The sequence below is a fragment of the Oncorhynchus keta genome, chromosome 33, assembly GCF_023373465.1.
Source record: "Oncorhynchus keta strain PuntledgeMale-10-30-2019 chromosome 33, Oket_V2, whole genome shotgun sequence".
Lineage (NCBI taxonomy): Eukaryota > Metazoa > Chordata > Actinopteri > Salmoniformes > Salmonidae > Oncorhynchus > Oncorhynchus keta.
Genome location: NC_068453.1, coordinates 16,001,467 through 16,024,757, shown reverse-complemented (window position 1 = coordinate 16,024,757; position 23,291 = coordinate 16,001,467). Strand labels below are relative to the sequence as shown.

The 23,291-nt window shown below is 45.5% G+C and overlaps 2 protein-coding genes across 4 annotated transcripts in view; one reads left to right on the top strand and one right to left on the bottom strand.

Moving 5' to 3' along the window:
* LOC118365962 (inter-alpha-trypsin inhibitor heavy chain H2-like) overlaps window positions 1-8,109 on the bottom strand; it is a 15,105-nt gene extending 6,996 nt beyond the window's left edge. Inside the window, exons 1-12 of the mRNA XM_052492117.1 lie at window positions 7,659-8,109; window positions 7,031-7,060; window positions 6,412-6,450; window positions 5,295-5,467; window positions 5,070-5,174; window positions 4,682-4,844; window positions 4,199-4,435; window positions 3,965-4,081; window positions 3,586-3,754; window positions 3,258-3,383; window positions 2,896-3,077; window positions 2,503-2,688 (exon numbers count right to left, since the gene is read on the bottom strand). Of these exons, the coding sequence (XP_052348077.1) occupies window positions 2,503-2,688; window positions 2,896-3,077; window positions 3,258-3,383; window positions 3,586-3,754; window positions 3,965-4,081; window positions 4,199-4,435; window positions 4,682-4,844; window positions 5,070-5,174; window positions 5,295-5,467; window positions 6,412-6,450; window positions 7,031-7,060; window positions 7,659-7,751 (1,620 nt within the window). The 5' untranslated portion in view covers window positions 7,752-8,109. The remainder of the gene's footprint in view (window positions 1-2,502; window positions 2,689-2,895; window positions 3,078-3,257; window positions 3,384-3,585; window positions 3,755-3,964; window positions 4,082-4,198; window positions 4,436-4,681; window positions 4,845-5,069; window positions 5,175-5,294; window positions 5,468-6,411; window positions 6,451-7,030; window positions 7,061-7,658) is intronic.
* A 5,073-nt stretch (window positions 8,110-13,182) lies between these two features.
* LOC118366287 (inter-alpha-trypsin inhibitor heavy chain H5-like) overlaps window positions 13,183-23,291 on the top strand; it is a 21,835-nt gene continuing 11,726 nt past the window's right edge. For 2 of the 3 annotated variants that reach the window (XR_008089066.1, XM_035748839.2), the window contains exons 1-10: window positions 13,184-13,455; window positions 13,565-13,609; window positions 14,219-14,382; window positions 14,991-15,101; window positions 16,243-16,517; window positions 18,180-18,349; window positions 18,751-18,867; window positions 20,248-20,419; window positions 20,718-21,030; window positions 22,494-23,176. Coding sequence is in view for 2 of the 3 variants with exons in the window: in XM_035748839.2 (XP_035604732.2) it covers window positions 13,333-13,455; window positions 13,565-13,609; window positions 14,219-14,382; window positions 14,991-15,101; window positions 16,243-16,517; window positions 18,180-18,349; window positions 18,751-18,867; window positions 20,248-20,419; window positions 20,718-21,030; window positions 22,494-23,176 (2,173 nt within the window). In the remaining variant the exon portion in view is untranslated. Of the gene's footprint in view, window positions 13,456-13,564; window positions 13,610-14,218; window positions 14,383-14,990; window positions 15,102-16,242; window positions 16,518-18,179; window positions 18,350-18,750; window positions 18,868-20,247; window positions 20,420-20,717; window positions 21,031-22,493; window positions 23,177-23,291 lie in introns of all 3 variants that reach the window. The other variant, XM_035748840.2, reaches the window with a different exon arrangement.

Below are 23,291 nucleotides of genomic sequence, written 5' to 3'. Positions count from 1 at the left end.
GATTTATACATTTCCTTTTACTTTTGATACTTAAGTATATTTAAAACCAAATACTTTTACTCCAGTAGTATTTTACTGGGTGACTCACTTTACCTCGAGTCATTTTCTATTAAATCAAAGTTTGTCACGTGCTCCATATTTCTTTATTTTTTACCTTTATTTAACTAGGCAAGTCAGTTAAGAAAAAATTCTTATTTTCAATGACGGCCTAGGAACAGTGGGTTAACTGCCTGTTCAGGTGCAGAGCGACAGATTTGTACCTTGTCAGCTCAGGGGTTTGAACTTGCAACCAACCGGTTACTAGTCCAACGCTATAACCACTAGGCTACCCTGCCATCCCACCCATAAAACAGGTGTAGACCTTCAAGTGAAATGCTTACTTACAGGCTAAGGTATGTGTGTGTGTGTGTGTGTGTGTGTGTGTGTGTGTGTGTGTGTGTGTGTGTGTGTGTGTGTGTGTGTGTGTGTGTGTGTGTGTGTGTGTGTGTGTGTGTGTGTGTGTGTGTGTGTGTGTGTGTGTGTGTGTGTGTGTGTGTGTGTGTGTGTGTGTGTGTGTGTGTGTGTGTGTGTGTGTGTGTGTGTAGGAAAGTAAATAAATAAAACAACAGTAAAAATACATTTGAAAAAAGAGTGGCAAGGCTATATACAGACACCTGTCAGTCAGGCTTATTGAGGTAGTATGTACATGTAGGTATCGTTAAAGTGACTATGCATATATGATGAACAGAGAGTAGCAGAAGCGTAAAAAGAGGGGTTATCGGGTGGTGGCACACAATGCAAATAGTCCGGGTAACCATTTGGTTACCTGTTCAGGAGTCTTATGGCTTGGGGGTAAAAACTGTTGAGAAGCCTTTTTGTCCTAGACTTGGCACTCCGGTACCACTTGCCAGGCGGTAGTAGAGAACAGTCTATGACTGGGGTGGCTGGGGTCTTTGACAATTTTTCGGGTCTTCCTCTGACACCGCCTGGTGTCGAGATCCTGGATGGCAGGCAGCTTTGCCCCAGTAATGTATTGGGCCGTACGCACTACCCTCTGAAGTGCCTTGCAGTCGGAGGCCGAGCAATTGCCGTACCAGGCAGTGATGCAACCGGTCAGGATGCGCTCGATGTTGCAGCTGTAGAACCTTTTGAAGATCTCAGAACCCATGCCCTCTTCACGACTGTCTTGGTGTGTTTGGACCATTCTAGTTTGTTGTTGATGTGGAAACCAAGGAATTTGAAGCTCTCAACCTGCTCCACTACAGTCCCGTCGATGAGAATGGGGACGTGCTTGGTGCTCCTTTTCCTGTAGTCCACAATCATCTCCTTTGTTTTGGTGACATTGAGGGGTTGTTATTCTGGCACCACCTGGCCAGGTCTCTGACCTCCTCCCTACAGGCTGTCTCGTCGTTGTCGGTGATCAGGCCTACCACTGTTGTGTCGTCAGAAAACTTAATGATGGTGTTGGAGTTGTGCCTGTCCATGCAATCGTGGGTGAATAGGGAGTACAGGAGGGGACTGAGTACGCACCCCTGGGGAGCTCCAGTGTTGAGGATCAGCGTGGCAGATGTGTTGCTACCTACCCTCACCACCTGGGGGCGGCCTGTCAGGAAGTCCAGGATCCAATTGCATAGGGAGGTGTTTAGTCCCAGGATCCATAGCTTGGTGATGAGCTTTGAGGGTACTATGGTGTTGAACGCTGAGCTGTAGTCAATGAACAGCATTCTCACATAGGTGTTCCTTTTGTCCAGGTGGGAAAGGGCAGTGTGGAGTGCAATCTATGGATCTGTTTGGGCGGTATGCAAATTGGAGTGGGTCTAGGGTTTCTGGGAGAATGGTGTTGATGTGAGCCATTACCAGCCTTTCAAAGCACTTCATGGCTACGGACGTGAATGCTACGGGTCTGTAGTCATTTAGGCTGGTTGCCTTTGTGTTCTTGGGCACAGGGACTATGGTGGTCTGCTTGAAGCATGTTGGTATTACAGACTCAATCAGGGACATGTTGAAAATGTAATTGAAGACACCTGCCAGTTGGTCAGCACATGCCCTGGTAATCCGTCTGGCCCCGCAGCCTTGTGTATGTTGACCTGTTTAAAGCTCTTATTCACGTTGGCTACGGAGAGCGTGATCACACAGTCGTCCGGAACAGCTGATGCTCTCATGCATGCCTCAGTGTTGCTTGCCTCGAAGTGAACATAGAAGTGATTTAGCTCGTCTGGTAGGCTCGTGTCACTGGGCAGCTCGCGGCTGTGCTTCCCTTTGTAGTCTGTAATAGTTTGCAAGCCCTGCCACATCCGTCGGAGCCGGTGTAGTACGATTCAATCTTAGTCCTATATTGACGCTTTGCCTATTTGATGGTTCGTCGCAGGGCATAGCGGGATTTCTTGTGAGCTTCCGTGTTAGAGTCCCGCACCTTGAAAGCGGCAGCTCTACCCTTTAGCTCAGTGCGAGTATGACATTTGGGTACATCTTCCACCACTGTGTGTATGAGTGTGCATGCGTGCATGTGTATGTATGACTCACAGCGAATGCGGTGGTGAAGCTGTTAAGAGTAGTGGACTCAGAGGGCAGCACCTTCCCAGCCACCACCAGCTCCGAGCCACTGAAGTACTTGTCAAAGTGGTTCTGGGTGACGTCAGAGACAGAGTCCTCTGGGAACTGAACCGTGATCTTCCTCAGGAGGGGAGACGAGACCTGGCTGTAGAACCGCTGGAGGGGAGAACAGAGGAGGGAGGTCAGAGATGGTGGTGAGAGAGGCAGTGAAGATAGAGTGTTTACACAAGAATAGGAGGAGAGGTAGTCATACAAAGGGGGATGAACAGAGGGAAGGGAAGGAAGAGGAGTAGTGATGCAACTATATGCAGGATTAGGGAGAGAAGGAAGAATGGGAGTTTTAGGGACAGAGGTCTGTCGTACCCGTATCTGATCTGAGGCGTCGTGGCTGGTGTAGATCCTCTGGGCTACGCCCCTATTCTCCATGGCGATGCGTTCCAGGAAGTCGTAGTCGACATCGAAGCCGATGCCCAATGAGAAGAGAGAGAACTCCTCCCTCATGACCTTCTTCACATTCTTCTGGATGGCGCTGAGCTTGATCTCTCCTACAGAGAGAGGGAGAGATGGTGGATGACAGTAGCATAACAGTATGAAGGGCAGTACACCACTAGAGGTTATTAGATGGGGCGTGAGGGGGAAAATGAAGGGGGGTGAAGTGGTATGAGGTGGGTGATGAAAGGTCAGTCCATGTCAGTTTTGAGATCAGGAGCGGTGTGATGTCTCACCGACAGTGGGGTCTCCATCAGACACCAGCATGATCATGGAGACAGAGCGTGGGTCGATCATGCCCTGATTGGACGCCTTCACCAGCATCTGCACCGCCCTCATCAATGCCTCGTTGATATTGGTGCCTGGATCGGGTCAAAGGGCAGTGAGAGCCAATCAGATACACATCCAGACAACCTTTCGTTATCCACCACTCTGTCCTCTCATCCTCTTTCCTCTGACTCTCCCCATTACTTAAATCCATGCAACCTTCTACTTCCTTATAATCCTCCACATCTCTCTCTTTCTCTGTCGCTCTCTTTCTTTCATCCCTCCCTTCTCTCTCACCTCCGTTGGGTTTGATGTTCTGGATGTATTTCTTGGCCTCAGCCACCTGTATGGTGCTGCCTGGAACCAGCTCCTCACTCCAGCAGCGCACGTTGTGGTTGAAGTCAACAATGCTGAAGTAGTCATCCATGGTCAGGTCATCCAATATGGTCTGCATAGCCTCCACAGTCTGAGAGAGAGAGTTATCGAGCAAGAGAGAGAGAGCGATAAAGTCATAAATGAGATTGGACAGTCATTTCAGTGCAGTTTCACAGAATACCCAAACGAGGGCGGTGTTGCATTTGTCAGGCAGGCTCTGCCGATTGTGAGAGAAGAGAGATGTACGACTGATGGGGCACAGATTGACCCCTGTGAGTTTTTCTATGGTTACGTCACACACCTGCTTCATCTTGACTCCCCACATAGATCCACTGACGTCAATGACGAACACAATGTTTTTCGGGAGGGGGGAGAGATTGGCCGGGGCGAAGAAATGCACAAAATGCCCATCAGAAACCTAGGAGAAACATTGAAATAACAGTGACCAATACTTCCTGTTTTACATTTCTGTTACAAAGTAAAGTGACACAAAGAGTGTGTTACTACATGTGTTTCTGTCAGTGCGTGTACCCACATGTAGTTCCCCGGCATTGCTGTCTCTCAGGACGTCGTATTTGACGGTAAAGATGCCATCGATAGCGCTAGTGGTGCAGTTCTCGCACTTCCTCTGCTGCTGGAGCGAGGGCTTGAACACCACGTGAGCCTTGTCCTTCGAGGAGGTGAGTTTGGCCATGCCGCTGAAATGCTCTCCCAAGGTGTTCGGTGTCTCCACAGAGGCGATGCCGTTGGGCTCATAGATATACACATCCACCTGCAGAGAGGCAGGGAGAAGGCCCAAATATGATGACACAGAGGCACTGACCTATCAAATACAGTCGTTAAATACCACACATACACAGGCACGCACACACACACACACACACACACACACACACACACACACACACACACACACACACACACACACACACACACACACACACACACACACACACACACACACACACACACACACACACACACACACACACACACACACACAGGTAAGCTCTCTCACCTGGAACTGGGGCACCAGGCGTCCAGGCTGCAGGTATAGTGAGTGTTCATAGAAGCCCAGCTTCCTCTGCATCATTTCCTGGTAGTGCAACTCAAACTCTATCTTACTGCCGGGAGGCACGTGGACCTCCGTCTTGAAGGTCTCCATGTCCTGGGAGTTAGCCCTGTGTTGTAGGATTACCAGCTCTAAAGTCAGTCACAGGACACTAGAAAGGTCTTATGCAACAACAATGTTTGTTATACACGGCATAGACTATTATGAATGGCATAGGATTCATAACGGTCAAAAAATGGGTGGGAACCCATTTCCCTGTATTGTCCAAGATGTCATTCTTCAGTATAGCTACACTAAATACTATGGCCATGGTGCATTGTGGGCTGTACGGTACCTGACGAGGCCCGCGGCCTTCCCTCTGGCTCTAGCCTGAGCGTAGAGGTTCCTAGCCACAGTCTTCTCCTTCACTGAGCCCACAAACATGATCCCATTCACATTCCTAAAAACAGCACACAACATAGTCCACAGCTCTTTCCATTAAGTCGAGGATTGTATTTCAGTGTGATTGTGATTGACATTTGAGATTGTGCTTTTTATTCTGATTGAGACGGTTGCTCACATGGTGAAGTTGGTGATGAAGGCTCGTTTGGGGATCTGGACGTTGAAGCCAATGCTCTGGGCATTTGGACCAGAGTTGACCACAGAGCTCTTGACCGTGGTGTGGCAGAACCGCGACGTGATGCGGCTCTCCACCTTGTAGCTCTTAACCGTGATGTCATCACCCCGGATGGCCTACAGAGGGAGGTGGAGAACGTGAGACTGACTTTGGCTGTGATGTCATCGACTAGGGACGAGTGCCGTTGCATAGGAATTGTGAGTCAAGCTCTCTACAACTTTACATCTAAACCACATAAAACGTATTTTTCCATCTACAAATCTGAATATCTGACTGATAAATTAATAGGAAACATGTTTCTTTGGAGTATCTACTTATACACTGAGTATAAATAACCTTAAGAACACCTGCTCTTTCCATGACACAGATTGACCAGGTGAATCCAGGTGAAATCCTTATTGATGCTACTTGTTAAATACATTTCAATCAGTGTAGATGAAGGGGAGGAGACCAGGTTAAATGATTTTTAAGCCTTGAGACAATGAAGATATGGATTGTGTATGTGTGCCATTCAGAGGGTGAACGGACAAAGCAAAATATTTAAGTGCCTTTGAACGGAGTATGGTAGTAGATGCCAGGCGCAGCGGTATGTGTCAAGAACTGCAATGCTGCTGGGTTTTTAAAACTCAACAGTTTCCTGTGTGTATCAAGAATGGTCCACCACCCAAAGGACATCCAGCCAAATTGACACACCACCGTGGGAACCATTGGAGTCAACATGAGCCAACATCCCTGTGGAATGCTTTCGACACCTTGTAGAGTCCATGCCCGATGAATTGAGTCTGTTCTGAGGGCAAAAGGGCAACTCAATATTAGGAAGGTGTTCCTAATGTTTGGTATAGTCAGTGTATAACAGGCTGAGATTTCTGAGAAAGAAAATGACACATTTTACCACAGAAACGTTAAATGGATGTAGCAACTGCAAAGTGAAGTCAATAACCTGTCTGTCAGCGGATTCTCTTCAAACAGGACCATTGATTAGTAGATAAGAGGACTAAACTCTGTCACAGTGGACAGAGGGGTCGAACATCAAGCAGAGACCAGAGAGAGAGAAACCTACCTCAAAGTCTTCCTGCTCCTCACTGGTCAATATCGCCCTCTGGAAACACACAGAAACAATCAGCTCTGTACCAATCAATCAAGCTAATGTATTTTATAAATCTCTTTTTACATCAGCAGTTGTCACAAAGTGCTTTACAGAAACCCAGCCTAAAACCCAAAATAGCAAGCAATGCCGATGCAGAAGTATCTGTACTGTCCCATAATGCACTCAGAAAGAAACGTTTCATATGTAACAGTAACTATAGGTAGGTGGTCATGGCATAACAATTCTATAGACATTCTAAATAAAAAATTTGAATTGTCAGTAAGCCTTATAGGACTGTCATTGGGTTCAATCCATTGACCTCTCCATAACCCCTGTATCAATAGTTCAGAGGTCAATGAAGCAGACTGCTTGCTTTTTTACATGTTGTTGGTATTCTATTTCTGTTACTGGGCAAAAACAAAAACCCACCTCAAGACAGGATAATTTCCCTCATAATATGTTGCATTATTGAATCAATGTCATATTGAATATAAGAAGATTATTAAGGATTGTGAATAGCAAACTATGACATTATATAACATTAATTCAGACAAATTGTTTGGGAAAAAAGAAAAGAAGAGTTTCATCTCACCTTAAATCGTCCATGTTGTTTCTCTAATGACTGGTAGAACAAAAGAGCCGTTTGTGAAACAGAGAATAAAAGTTAAGTGCATTAATCAGTCACATGAACGACGCATAAAATATAGTTCTGTTAAAGGAACGTTATATAAAACACATTTGACAGAGAGAAGGCTGTTTCTACACACATTTGACAGAGAGAAGGCTGTTTCTACACACATTTGACAGAGAGAAGGCTGTTTCTACACACATTTGACAGAGAGAAGGCTGTTTCTACACACATTTGACAGAGAGAAGGCTGTTTCTACACACATTTGACAGAGAGAAGGCTGTTTCTACACACATTTGACAGAGAGAAGGCTGTTTCTACACACATTTGACAGAGAGAAGGCTGTTTCTACACACATTCGACAGAGAGAGAGAAGGCTGTTTCTACACACATTTGACAGAGAGAAGGCTGTTTCTACACACATTTGACAGAGAGAAGGCTGTTTCTACACACATTTGTATTTGTATTTTCAGGGCACCCCATTAGCTGCAGCTACTCTTCCTGGGGACCATCAGCATTAAGGCAATTAAGACACATCTATAAAACAATCTCCTTATCGTATAGCAGTTCATATTGAAAAATATGAACTCACCGTTTCCGTCTCCCACTCGCCCTCGACCACAAACTCAAAGCAGTGGGTCTGGTGTAGGGCCAGCAGGCCTAGGAGGAGAGCCAGGCGTCTCATGGTTCCAGGCCTGTATGTGTTGCCTGAGGTTTAACACTCCCAGATATAGTCCTTCAGCCGGGACCCAAGAGGCAGCAGAGAGATCCCAAAAATAAGGGTTAAAAATCCACCGAGTGCTGATAGACGCTTGGCCCCAGTCAATATTTGTTGTGTTTCACGTATCCCGGAGAGGGAAACTTTGAAACTTGACCTGCCGTGTAGGAGGGTAAACACAGCATATTTGGGATCATACAGGTTCGGTTTACGGCTGGATTTCTCGTTGATTTATGTAGGCCTAAAGTCTGCAACACGCCCAGACAATCAGAACTGGGTTTCCAATGCTGGTATGTACAGATTTAAATGCTGGCATGATGTAGCAGTAGTTGCCTCTCTCTATGTGATCATAATAATACCTGTGGGTTGGCCACGTGCAGTGGAGCTAACGTTTGGACTTTAGACAGGGCTCAAACATTCCATTTGGCGCCATATTTGGCCATTTTGCATGGCAATCACTGTGAGGTCACATCAATTCCATTTTTGCTGTGCAATAACAATAGAACAAAAACAGAAATAGAGGGAACAAATTGACCTTTGGCACCATGCTGGGTGTGCACTGCATTAAAGGAATAATCCACTAAAAACAATATTTTGGTATTTGTAGTCCACTGTTGATACAGTCCCAAATTGTTTTGCATGTGAGCAATCAAGTTTTCAAGATATGGGACTTTCAAAAAGCAGATTGTAACTTGCCACATCATCGTGATAATGCAAATCCCTTGATTGCTTGACTGCTGACATGCAAAACACTTTGGGACTGTATCAATAGCGGACTAATGCATTTTAAAAAATCGTTTTTGAGTGGATTATTCCTTTAAGGTGAAAGCACTGTTCCTGAATTAATAATTGACCAATCATAGGGAGTCTCTCGAAAGCTCTCTGGGGGAATCATGCAACTGGGTTTAGTTTTTGAGGGAGTGTGGTGCTGAGACTACTACTCATACTTTTTCTGACCAGACAGCATCAGATACATGGGCTACGTATGTTAAGACACAGGAGCACAGTTCTGCGAGCTAGTTTCAGCAGAGAGGAAGAGGCGAAGTGAGAGGGCTAATAATATGTAGACCGAAGCTTGTTACCTGCAATCGAGCCTTTGGGACAATGACTCGCATTGATAGGATGGAGACAGATCTCTGATTTCAGCCTCTTGCAAATTAGAAAGGAAAGTTGGGGGGTGCACAGTGCACTGTTCATATGCTGACTTCCCCTAAAGTAAATTGATGTTTGTCAAAATTATATCATTACTCCTGTCTAAATAAAATAATTGAAAATGCTTTACCAAAGAGCTTGACTTAGCCACAGATGACAATTAGCTTCCTTTAAAAAATAGCTGGGGATTGTTTCAAATCACAAGTGCATGGGCCTATTTGGGAAGCCAGCACTTTGGGCAGCGCGCATGGTAATAGGCCTAGCTGATTTTTGAGTTGTGGCTGTCAGTGAAAAGCATCTAAAATATGTGTTTTGAGTATCATTTCAATTGTTGAGGCAGGAAGAAGGGGAGGGTTGTGTTGTGAAGATATCAATCAACCAATCAAATGTGTATATAAAGCCCTTCTTACATCATCCGATGTTACAAAGTGCTACACAGAAACCCAGCCTAAAACCCCAAACAGCAAGCAATGCAGATGTAGAAGCACGGTGGCTAGGAAAAACTCCCTCGACAGGCAGGAACATAGGAAGAAACCTAGAGAGGAACCAGGCTTTGAGGGGTGGCCAGTCGTCTATGGGCATCTTTCTCTAGAATGCCTGCACTCAGCTCTCCAGAATGTGCTCTGCTGTCTACTGCCAATTCTTGCACGTTCATTGTTTCATTTAGTGAATAGTTTCCCCTTTGATTGGTTATTTTGATAAATTCCCCATTATATATGTAACCAGTAGACCTAGTAAATGTAGCATTAATCCCTGGCATTTGGTTACATTTATTACTCTTGATGCATGCATTACAGTCATTTATGGTTCTCATTCTCAGAGTGGAATGTTGTTCGCAAAATTCACAACCTGCTACACTTGTGAGAAACACAGCGGTCTAAGCCACTACATCTCAGTGCTAGAGGTGTCACTACTGACCCTGGTTCGATTCCAGGCTGTATCACAACCAGCTGTGATTAGGAGTCTCATAGGGCGGTGCACAATTGGCCCAGCTTCTGGGTTAGGTTTAGGCTGTCATTGCAAATAGGAATTTGTTCTTAACTGACTTGCCTAGTTAAATAAATACAAATAAAAATAACCAACAGAGAATGTTTTTTTTTTACCCAAACTGAACCATTTGAACTTCTTAAGGATGTCGCAGAATACAGTTCCCATGCAGGAACATCTATAAATCTCTCCTGCAGAATATGCTGTAATTTGGTGTGATATGTGTGTTTGGAAACGATTCAGCGCTTGATTAAGATGGCGGGAAGAATAATTGGTATAATGTAGATCCAGATTCAGCTTCCACCCAGTACACAAAACTTGAAAGCATATAACAGGACAGTACTCATCCCCTTCACTCAAAATTCAGTCACAGCAGCAGCAGGACAAGGGGAAAGAAAATGAAAACAGATAGATATGGGGACTCTTTTATTCCAACAGCCATTAGGTCGTATAATAGACAGTCAAGTTTAAAGTATGTTGCACTTTCACTTTCAATGTGTGGCTTTAGCACTTTGAATGAATTCTATTGTGTAGTTTCTGTGTTTTCATGTTTTATGTACTGTCTTTTTAAGCACATGACCAAATGAATTTCCCCCTGGTGGGATAATAAAGTTGATCTGAATCATCTAGGAGTTTTGGCCTTAGGCCTATGTATTTTACTTAGTTGATGATGGAAGTTACAGGCCTACTACTGCATTGGCCGATAGGCTATCTCTGAGTTCCATGTGCTAACTTCTGGTGCTCTTGCATAAATGTAATTTATCTTTTAGATTTGTATGATTTTAATTAAGATTTTTAAGAGTAACTACATGACAATCAGTTTGAAAATACAAAAACATTATTATTGAAATTAAACTGTTCCTTGAAAATATGCATATTAAAATAATCAAATCTGGCACACAGATTGGTAGAAATGGTAGGATAAATTGGAGAAACTGTAAGCTTCCCCAAACTTTGAACTCACAAGCTGCCTATGGTCTTTAGTCAAATTTGTGCAAGCACAAGCGTGTGCACACAGGAAGTCCCGCGAAAAAAACAGGCCCGCCTATAGAAATCAAATGCCTGTCCAACTGATTCGTTCTGGCACCGGCACTGTTGTGGGTAGACTACTAGCCTATATTTTGGAGTTACTTTTTATTTTAGTGGCTGTCAGGTCCCCAGGAGCAAAATCTGGGGCGGCTGCATATCTTTATCTTCCAGGGTACATTCATTTACCTATGTGCCAAAATGGTTGCTTCTATTACAAAGTGCCCAATTGAGTCTACATTTTCATCTTAGCCACACCACCAGTATACAGTGATGGCAATTTGCATATACTCCAGAATGTTATGAAGAGTGATCAGATGTATTGCAAGTAATTGCAATGTCCCTCTTCGCCATGCAAATTAACTGAATCCCCCAAAAACATTTCCACTGCATTTCAGCCCTGCCACAAAAGGACCAGCTGACATCATGTCAGTGATTCTCTCGTTAACACAGGTGTGAGTGTTGACGAGGACAAGGCTGGAGATCACTCTGTCATACTGATCGAGTTCGAATAACAGACTGGAAGCTTCAAAAAGAAGGTGGTGCTTTTAATTGTTCTTCCTCCGTCAACCATGGTTACCTGCAAGGAAACACGTGCCGTCATCATTGCTTTGCACAAAAGGGCTTCACAGGCAAGGATATTGCTGCCAGTAAGATTGCACCTAAATCAACCATTTATCAGATCATCAAAAACTTCAAGGAGAGCTGTTCAATTGTTGTGAAGAAGGCTTCAGGGCGCCCAAGAAAGTCCAGCAAGTGCCAGGACCGTCTCCTAAAGTTGATTCAGCTGCAGGATCGTGGCACCGCCAGTACAGAGCTTGCTCAGGAATGGCAGCAGGCAGGTGTGAATGCATCTGCATGCACAGTGAGGCGAAGACCTTTGGAGGATGGCTTGGTGTCAAGAAGGGCAGCAAAGAAGCCACTTCTCTCCAGGAAAAACATCAGGGACAGACTGATATTCTACAAAAGGTACAGGGATTGGACTGCTGAGGACTGGGGTAAAGTCATTTTCTCTGATGAATCCCCTTTCCGATTGTTTGAGGGCATCCGGAAAAAAGCTTGTTCGGAGAAGACAAGGTGAGCACTACCATCAGTCCTGTGTCATGCCAACAGTAAAGCTTCCTGAGACCATTCATGTGTGGAGTTACTTCTCAGCCAAGCTAGTGGGCTCACTCACAATTTTGCCTAAGAACACAGCCATGAATGAAGAATGGTACCAACACATCCTCCGAGAGTAACTTCTGCCAACCATCCAGGAACAGTTTGGTGACGAACAATGCCTTTTCCAGCATGATGGAGTACCTTGCCATAAGGCAAAAGTGATGTCTAAGTGGCTCGGGGAACAAAACATCGATATGTTGGGTCCATGGCCAGGAAACTCCCCAGACCTTAATCCCATTGAGGACTTGTTGTCAAACCTCAAGAGGCGGGTGGACAAAAAAAAAAAAATCCTGACAAACTCCAAGCATTGATTATGCAAGAATGGGCTGCCATCAGTCAGGATGTGGCCCAGAAGTTAATTGACAGCATGCCAGGGCGGATTGCAGAGATCTTGAAAAAGAAAAGTCAACACTGCAAATATTGACTCTTCGCATCAACTTCATGTAATTGTGAATAAAAGCCTTTGCCACTTATGAAATGCTTGTAATTATACTTCAGTATTCCATAGTCACATCTGACAAGAATATCTACAGACACTGAAGCAGCAAACTTTGTGGAAATTAATATTTGTGTCATTCTCAAAACTTTTGGTCACGACTGTACATTCCTCCATTCCTCCATATTAACACTGAAATAATAGTAAATTGTGTTTTTTGTCTCTAAATAGTTGCTTGACAAAGTCATACAATTTCAGAAGGACAACAGAACGGTTTCGAAATTATGAGGTTTTGCTCAGTTTACCCGTTTGCCCTTTTAAGGTTAAATCATTTTGCCTTTGTGTTATACTGCATAAGTGTACGCCATTTGTATTTATAAATGCAGTTAATAAGCAAAACTATGAACCTTCTTGAGAGTTCAAACGTGACAGTGACACATGGCTAAATGAACCACATTGCCCTTGAAGTCCAAGTGATTTGTTGGGGTGGAAGTGAAAGTGGGGTCAACTTCAAGGCGAATAGTGAATGAAGACTATAGAGGTAATTGATGGGCTTGGGAGTGGCTTACACATTGTAATAGTTGTGTGCCTGTGTGTGTGACTCGGGTCAGGCGCTTTTTCTCTCAGCCCCGGCCCCCGAGCCCCGACGCGACAAATCCAGTCGAGGTCGAAGACTCCGCGGGTGGGCGTGCCGCTGCGAGTCAAGTGTCCTCAGTCATCCATCGTCTCACAATTCGGTCACTCTGATCCGAACGACCCGCAGGCTCTTGTTCGTTAATACTGTAAATGGATAAGGACGTAAACATGCTGTTTTTGACGTTACTGATGTGTTACAATCCGTATGTTTTTGGACTGTTTGAGGATATTAATATTGAGGAGGATATTTCTCCCGACTTTGATTTGGATATTGTGAGTGTCATTTCAACTCTGAACTATTTAATTTGGCAACATTGATATATATATTTTGAGAACTTCATTGGAACCCTATTTAACCAATCTACTTTGTTTCCCATTTCAGTCTCCCCGTAGAGTGCCTCGCCAGGTGAAATCCATGCTTACTAAGGTAAAGATTACAGAGTTGAATGTCTTGACATTTCTGCCCGTATGCATCCTTTGGCTCTTGTGTGTCATTGTGTGTGTTGACTAGGCTACTGTAGACTAAAAATCATCCGCATTAATTCTCAAAGAGATCTATCTGCATGTTGCATAATGTTGTTCATTGATAACAATTCAAGAATAATGTTTGAAAAAGTATTTCGTGAAAGCAGAGTAGATGGATGGGTAGTTCAGCACTGCAGTTTGTCATCCTCGAAAACTCTCATTGGGTGAGACACGCAGAGACCTGCCAAGCGCACCGGGCTGTACTGCAGATACGTGGAAATCGCTGGACATCCTATCCAGAAATACAATCAAACATATAAAATATATCCCGCCAACGTGGTGATAAGGAGTTTGGAACGATATGCCACTGGAAATGAACGGAATGGAACAGTGGCCAGTGCAGTGGCCAGTGCGCAGCATGTGTGTGTGCTGTGCTGTGCTGTCCCATCGACGAGACATGAAAAACATAAATCACTGCCAGATTTAAATTAACCAAATGTATTACAAACCAATCAAACCTAAGGTATCAGCAATAAACATGAACCTAACATGTTGATGTCCAACCGCGTAGGAGACCAAACCACATATCCAGGAGCTGTCGGTGAAGACCACCATTATCTCCCGATACGCCTTCACCGCGGTGTCGTGCACCATGCTCAACCGGCACTCCTCTGCTGCCGAGGGCGTCTTCCAGTTCCTGATTCCCAAGAATGCCTATGTCTCGAACTTTACCATGTAAGCGCCAAAACGCAACAGATGCGTAATTATATGTATTTTTTAAAACTTGTAGCCTAGATAGATGCTTCTGGGTAATAGATCATGCCAGTCTGAGTCTAATATGGTTCAGATTGTGTACACGTGTTGCAAGTGAACGACAATGTATCTTTCCCCCTCAATTTATTTAGATTTCTCATTTATTTTCTCACTTTATTGTTGTGTGATTACTACCCCTCTTGCCATATTCTCCCTCTTCCCATGGCATGCCATTGTGGCCAGTCAATCATTGTATGGGTTTATGAGGGCTCTGTTGCTATGGGAGAAGTTAGTGTGGGGCCTGTGACTGTTCAGTGGTGCAAAGGTAATTTACTATGTTGTGGTCACAAGCCTTCATTCATCTCCATTTACTAGATTGTTCACTGGACCATGAGAGACATAGTCCAGAAGCCTCGGAAGAAGCCTGTGAAAGGCTTGCCTGTTTACTTTTATGTATCACAGTAATATAGGCCTAACACAATGACATTAGGATTTCCTCAATGAATCTTAGACAGAGTTTTGAACTGTAAGGTTTACTTACTAGTGTGATCATCTCCACTCTTAACCCCTGACCTCTACCCTGAACACAGGATCATTGGGGGGCGTGTCTACCCCAGTGAGGTCAGGCCCAAGGAGAAGAAGGTCAAACAGGGGAAGGGGGATGAGGCCAAACCCAAGAACAAGGAGAAAGGTGAACAGAGGTAAAAGTGTGTGTGTGTGTGTGTGTGTGTGTGTGTGTGTGTGTGTGTGTGTGTGTGTGTGTGTGTGTGTGTGTGTGTGTGTGTGTGTGTGTGTGTGTGTGTGTGTGTGTGTGTGTGTGTGTGTGTGTGTGTGTGTGTGTGTGTGTGTGTGTGTGTGTGTGTGTGTGGCCAATCACCAGTGTCTAACCTTGTCTGCCAGTACAACCTCTACAGTCCTCTGGAGTCACTAGCTACTACCATGCCAGTAGAAACAGGTTCATATCCCATATAAAAGCCTATTTTAAAGATGTACCCCGGCTATTTTTGAACTTTTCATTGTTGAAATACAAAACTCCACATATAAATACAGTCATCTACACACACTTATGGTAAAAGAAAATAGTGTTTTTTTGTCACAAGTGAAAACTTAATGGAGTAAGGCCATTCAATGAGTTGATCTGATGATGCCCTCTGGCCTCCACCTTGTTTTTGGGAACAATAGAGGAGCAATGGAGAACCAAAGAGGAAAGGCTTCTGTGCCTTTTGTTAAGTAAATCAGGTGTTAAACGAGGTGAAAAGGAGACTGGAGTGCGACTTCAAACACCAACCTGACCACAGAATATGTGTTTCTGACCTGCCTGGATTTGAGCAGCAGGGCTCGATCATAGCTCCAGAGACTGAAAATGAAGAACTATTGTCACATAAATCTGTGACCTATCTCTGACAGGAAGAAATTACATCGTGCTTCTACTTGCCAGTCCATAAAATCCCACTTGTAAAATGAAATCAGATTTACATAGAGGGTATTACATTTTCACAGAGTGGGGGGAGAAGGAGAGTGATAGAAAGCATAAGGGAGAATGGGAGGGAGAAAATAAAGAAGGAGAGAGAGATATAGATAGATAGAGGAATGGAAATGCTTATTGGTTAGTCCAGTGCTGAGTCCAGTGCTGAGTCCAGTGCTGAGTCCAGTGAGGAGTGCTCCTGGCAGACACTGCCCTTCCACACTGATGATGTCACTACTTGGAATGACTCATTCCCTACTCCTCCTCTTTCCCCAACTATTTCTCTCCCTTTTTTTCCCTCTATATTCTTCTTATTTCTTCCTCCATTCCTCCCCTCTCCCCTCCCCAACTCTCTCTCCTCCTCTCTTCTCCCTCAGTAGCGAACCAGAGGTGGAGGTGTTCAGGATGGGGGCCAGTATCCCAGGTCGTAACCGGGCCATGTTCATGCTGACCTATGAGGAGCTGCTCCAGCGGAGGCTGGGGAGGTATGAGCATGTGACCAGCCTGAGACCCCTGCAGCTGGTCAGCCGTCTCAGTGTGGACGTCACCATTGTGGATCACTCCACCATCACCCACCTGGAGGTGCTGCCACTGCGCAACGGCAAGAGCAACACGGCAGTAGCCAGTGGTGCCAGTGCAGCGAAGACACCTGGTACAGTTTGAGTGTGGGATGTGTTGAGTCTGTGCTTTGTCCATACTAGGTGTGTAATATACAGTGCATTCGGAAAGTATTCAGAACCCTTTGTTTTCCCCACATTTTGTTACAGCTTTAATTCTAAAATGTATTAAATACATATTTTCCCTCCTCAATCTACACACAATACCCCATAATGACAAAGCCAAAACGGGTTTTTAAAAATGTTTGCAGGTTTTTACAAATACCTTATTTACATCTATGTATTCAGACCGTTTGCTATGAAGCGGGGCTCAGGTGCATCCTGTTTCCATTGATCATCCTTGAGATGTTTCTACAACTCGATTGGAGTCCACATGTGGTGAATTCCATTGATTGGACATGATTTGGAAAGGCACACACCTGTCTATATAAGGTCCCACAGTTGACAGTACATCTCAGAGCAAAAACCAAGAGGAGCTCAGGAGTTCCTCTGTGGAGATGGGAGAATCTTCCAAAAGGACAACCATCTCTGCAGCACGACAGACTTTGCCAAAAGGCACCTAAAGGACTCGCAGAAACTAGATTTTCTGGTTTGATGAATCCAAGATTGAACTCTTTGACCTGAAAGTAAAGTGTCACGTCTGGAGGAAACCTGGCACCATCCCTACAGTGAAGCATGGTGGTGGCAGCATCATGGTGTGAGATGTTTTCAGAGGCAGGGACTGGGAGGCTAGTCAGGATCGAGGGAAGATGAATGGAGCAAAGTACAGAGAATTCTTGATGAAAACCTGCTCCAGAACTCTCAGGACCTCAGACTGGGGCAAAGGTTCACCTTTCAACAGGAATATGACCCTAAGCACACAGCTAAGATAAAGCAGGAGTGGCTTTGGGACAAGTATCTGAATGTCCTTGAGTGGCCCATCCAGAGCGCGGACTTGAACCCGATCAAACATCTCTAGAGAGACCTGAAAAGAGTGGTCCAGCGACGCTCCCCATCCAACCTGACAAAGCTTGAGAGGATCTGCAGAGAAAAATGGGAGACACTCCCTAAATACATGTGTGCCAAGCTTGTAGCGTCATACCCAAGAAGACTTGAGGCTGTAATCGCTGCAAAAGGTGCTTCAACAAAGTACTGAGTAAAGGGTCTGAATACTTATGTAAATGTGATATTTCAGCTTTATATTTTTTTATAACTTTACAAACATTTCTACAAAACTGTTTTTGCTTTGCATTATGGGGTATTGTGTGCAGATTGATGAGGGAAAATACTATTTAATAAATGTTAGAATAAGGCTGAAATGTAACAAAATGTGGAAAAAGTCAAGGGGTCTGAATACTTTCCGAATGCACTTTATCTAACATTAGAAATAGTTCTGCAGTGATATTGGCACCTCTGAAAATGCCTGGCCAATGCTCAAATTTTCAGATTCCAACAGATTGCAATTTATTTAACCTTCCTATGAGCAATGTTGAGCATCTCTAGTTCAGCACACCCTTCCCCACACACACACACACGTGCACACACGTGCACACACACACACACACACACACACACACACACACACACACACACACACACACACACACACACACACACACACACACACACACACACACACACACACACACACACACACACACACACACACACACTTCCCAGCTTTTTCTCACACACACTTAATGTTTCCCTACCACCAGCCAAGCCTGCTCTTCCCATTTCCACGGTGATCAAACAAAATAAGACGTTCTGTAGGATCACCTTCAGCCCCAACATCGTTCAGCAGGCTAAGATCACCACCAGCGGCATGCTGGGAGAGTTTGTGGTGCACTATGACGTGGAGAGAGAGCTGGGGATAGGAGACATACAGGTCAGATTTCACACACCAAAAACACACACACACATCCAACGCTCCCGCGGTTAGTGTAAATGTGTCATGCCGTGACCAGGCCTGTCCAGACATGGTAGATATGAACATGCTAAACTATGTATCTCTGCTTCACAGTATACATGAAAACTGCATGCATTAATCAAGGATCAAACAGGACAAATACACATCTCTCTCATTCTCACACACACTCTCACATCCTGGTCCCATATCCTTCATCCACCATCAACACATTCATTTTCCAGCACCATATCCACCCACTCCCGGGTCACTCTACAACCACACCGTCAGTCCAGCAGCCCTGTGGACACTGTGTTGGTGGGCTCTGTTTAACTGCTCATGGCTCCCGAGAACTGTCTAATATTTCTCTGGTTCTCTCTCAGGTTCTGAACGGCCATTTTGTGCACTACTTCGCCCCAAAGGATCTGCCGGTGGTGCCCAAGAACGTGGTGTTCGTGATCGACACCAGTGCCTCTATGCTGGGCACCAAGATCAAACAGGTAGACGGTTACGGTCAAACCCTTCTCATCACACCAGTGTCCAATGCTTAGATAGGGTCAAGACATCTTGTTCTCTCGTTCTCCTTTTGTTGTTGTCATTAAACATGGTTTCCTTCTGAATACAATTATGAAAAATATATACTGTATAGCTTATGGGGAATCTGTGAGTTTTAATAAATTCCAGGTGGAGTCAACTTTAGTTTGACTTTAGTCCTTCACATTTCTGGGATCAAGCCGTTAAGATCCTGAGAGATCCTGAGTTAGTGTAGCAGCGGAGGATGAATATTACCCCCAGTCCGCCCCCTCTCCGGTCTCTGGCGCAATACTCCCACACTGGTCTGGTAATATCAAAATCAGATCCTTCCTTCTGGGAGATTGCGTTATAATCCCTCTGGTATCATCTGATACTTCTACTGAGCAGCTGCTCCACTGCAGATCCAGAAACCCAAAGACTTAGAGTGGCAAAAACAGAAAAGAGAAACTGATTGATGGATACTCTGAAATGCTGGAAACATGCTCAAAGTTCACTATTGCAGTCGTATTGAATTGAATGCTATGGAGGAGAGACGTCATTGTCTCTGGCGCAATGTAAACACTCCAGATGGCAGCATCATCACCCCTTGATCCCTCCCCCGTTCCCCTCCACCCCCAGTGGACCACTCTGTAGTGAACAAGTGGGCTTTGATCTCTCCCTACAATAGAGCACTCAGTCTGTCTATGGCTCTGACCCTTGCCCCCTACAGTCTATAGGCATCTGGTAACCCCTCTAACTCTATCATACCCACTCGACTCCAAATTTCATATTCATTTAGTAGGCTTTTCGTTCAGTGCAACTTCTAAACCCCAGTACAGTCGAGAAACAAGCTTTAGCATGGATACGGTAAATAGCTGTGGTGTGTGTGTTTACGTGCATGTGTGTGTGTGTGTGTGTGTGTGTGTTTACGTGTATTTGTGTGTGTTTGAGGGGGTGAGAGAAACAGAGTTTCTGGACCAAGGAAATGGAATCTCACAGCTGTTCCAAAGGGCCGGGTCTTTGAGTGGCAGCGTCAGGTTAAGTCCAACCATTACAGAGTTAGCAAGGCAACAATACTGCTCCCAAAAACCATGACTAAAACATTACATCTTGGTGATTACCACAGTATTGGTGCTAACAGAAACCGAGACCTTGGGTGTTATTATAGCCTTTTGTGTGACAAGGTGTCTCTTCCTGTACGGGCAAAGTTTTCCAGGCCTGTTTGGTTCGCTCGTGTGAACACAACTGAATAGAATGATTTTACACGAAGACAAAGGTATTACAATGATATCATTTGATTTATTGATGAAAGCAAAACAAAAATGCTCTCTCTCTGTCTCTCGCCCCTCTCCCTCCCTCTCTCTCAGACTAAGGATGCCCTGTTCACTATCCTGAGGGACCTACGTCCAGGCGACCGGTTTAACTTTGTCAGCTTCTCCAACCGTATCAAGGTGTGGCAGCCCAACCGCCTGGTCCCCGTCACGCCTCTCAATGTCCGAGACGCCAAGAAGTTCATCTATATGCTCCAACCCACTGGAGGTGAGAGAGATAGAAACACAGCAGTGCATTCTGGGATAGAGGAAGATGAGTTATTGCACTGATAGGCCTAATCAGAATAATTTAAGGGTGCTTATATTTTGTCCTGTTACACACCTCTACAAGGGTGTAATGGAAATGTGTTTCTTGCGTTTCCAACTCCCCCTCTGACAGCCCTAGGGAGTGGGGTCACGGTCAGGGTCACCATTAAATGCCTTGCTCAAAGGCATAGTTACATATATCTTTGTTACTAATCACTATTTCCCAAGATCAATCTCACTCTCCATCTCTCCTCTACCAGGCACTGACATCAACGGTGGCATACAGACGGGCTCCTCATTGCTAAGCGGCTATCTGAACGCCGACCCAGACGCCAACCACCACAGTGTGTCTCTCATCATCTTCCTGACAGACGGGCGGCCCACGGTGGGCGAGCTGCAGTCTCCCAGCATCCTCAGCAACGCGCGGACGGCGGTGAAGGAGCAGTTCTGCGTGTTCACCATTGGGATGGGGAACGATGTGGACTACAGGCTTCTGGAACGCATGGCCCTGGAAAACTGTGGGATGATGAGGAGGATACATGAGGATTCAGACGCCAGCACCATGCTCAAAGGGTGTGCGTGTGTGTGTGTGTGTGTGTGTGTGTGTGTGTGCGTGTGCGCGTGCGTTTTCGTGTGTGTGTACGTGTGCGTGCGTGTGTGTGTGCGTGTGTGTGTGTGTGTGCGTGTGTGTGTGTGTGTGTGTGTGTGTGTGTGTGTGTGTGTGTGTGTGTGCGTGTTTGTGTGTGTGTGCGTGTGCGTGTGTGTGTGCGCGTGTTTGTGTGTGTGTGTTTGTGTGTTTTCGTGTGCGTTTTTGTGTGTGTGTACGTGTGCGTGTGCGTGTGTGTGTGTGTGTGTGTGTGTGTGTGTGTGTGCGTGCGTGCGTGCGCGTGCGTGCGTGCATGCGTGTGTGTGTGCGTGTGTGTGCGTGTGTGTGTGTGCGTGTGTGTGTGTGTGTGTGTGTGTGTGTGTGTGCGTGTGTGTGTGTGAGAGAAGTGTTCAGTAGACCGCTAGTACAGAGGATAAGGCAGAAGTGGTTAGACTTTATTCATTATAATTAATTATAATCAAATGGTATAGAGAACGTCAGGGGGTGAGATATAGGAATGTGTGTGTGACAGAGAGAGACAAAGGGAGCGAGAGGGAAATAGAGAGAGAGAGAGAGAGAGAGAGAGAGAGAGAGAGAGAGAGAGAGAGAGAGAGAGAGAGAGAGAGAGTTGTTCCTAATGTTCAGTAGACAGCTAGTGCAGAGGAGAAAGCAGAAGTGGTTAGAATTGATTCCTTATAATCCATTATAATCAAATGGTATAGAGAAGGTCAGGGGGTGAGATAAAGGAATAGGAACTAGTGAAATAATAGCAAATGATACACATACTGAGAGAAGGCTCTTCAGAGTCTTGAACTGCAATCTTTCAAACCAAACCAAACACACACACATTCGGTGACAGTCTTACCGGCCACTTTTCTGAAGTGTTTGTTTAGGAGTGAGGGGAGGAATGTGTGTGACTGTGTGTTGTGAAAGGGCCGTCTGGGTATGTCTGAGGGCTTAATTGATAGCCTCCTGAGATAATAACAGAGGAGAGACCTAGCTGACTCAGCACACAGTTAAAGAGGTGAGGAGGTTTACTGTGCTACGGTTCAAGGCCTGGCTGGAAAACCAACACATGACAAACACACACAGGTTGTGTCCAAAATGGCACCCCATTCCCTAATCCCTACATAGTGCACTCCGTTTGACCAGGAACCACAGGTTGACATTTGGGACGCAAGCATACTCTCCGTAATACATCACCATCCCGAACCGGATCTCGGGGGGTGTATACACACATTTGAGGCCCCTAGAGCGTATCAGCAGAGAGTAGTACACACAATGTCTTGATTCTTGTGTCCATGATACAGTGAAGTAGCTGAGGTATAGACCTCTACTGGGTGCTAGATTAAAAACATGTTATAACATGGTAACCCTTTCCCTCTTTCACTCTGCCATATATCTCTCTCTCCCTCCCTCCATGTCCCTCCCTCCCTCTCTCTTCCTCTAGGTTTTATGATGAGATAGGCACTCCACTGCTCTCTGACATCAGGGTGAATTACACAGAGGACTCGGTCCAGTACGTCACCCAGCACCTCTTCACCAACTATTTCAACGGCTCAGAGATCGTCATCGCCGGCAAATTGACCAATCAAAGTGCAGACTCCCTGCACGTCCAGGTCACCGCCAGCAACAGCGACAAGAGCATCATCCTGGAGACAGACGTGGCGTTACGGCAAAGGGAGGTGGAGACGGAGAGGCACGTGAAGGAGGCGGCGGCCGGGGTGGGGTCAGGGGACACAGGGGTGGGCACGACAGGGTCAGTGGCGGATGATTTCGTGGAGCGCGTATGGGGTTTCCTGAGTGTGAAGGAGGGGCTGAGGTCCAGGCTGAAGAGCCAGACCAGCAGGGAGAGAGAGGGACATACCCAGCAAGCAACTGACCTCTCCCTGACCTATCACTTCCTCACACCGCTCACCTCCCTCGTGGTGGAAAAACCTCAGGTGCTGGCCGATGGAACCATGGCCGAGGACACACCCACCCCCACCCCTGTACCCACAGAGACAAATAAGAAGGCTGCTTCAGCCAATGAGCTGTCGGATGAGACGGAAGGGGAGGAAGACACGGCCCAGGGCCTGCACTTGAAGAAAGACCAGCCGGGCGGACAGAGTTCCAGAATTACCAAGACAACGGGTTAGCAGGCTTGATTGAGGCTTTTGTTTCTGACTTAATCTGTTTGATCAAATGCTTCCTGTTATCGATGCCAACGCCAACAAATAGAAAATGAGAGGAAGTATTGGACTACTGA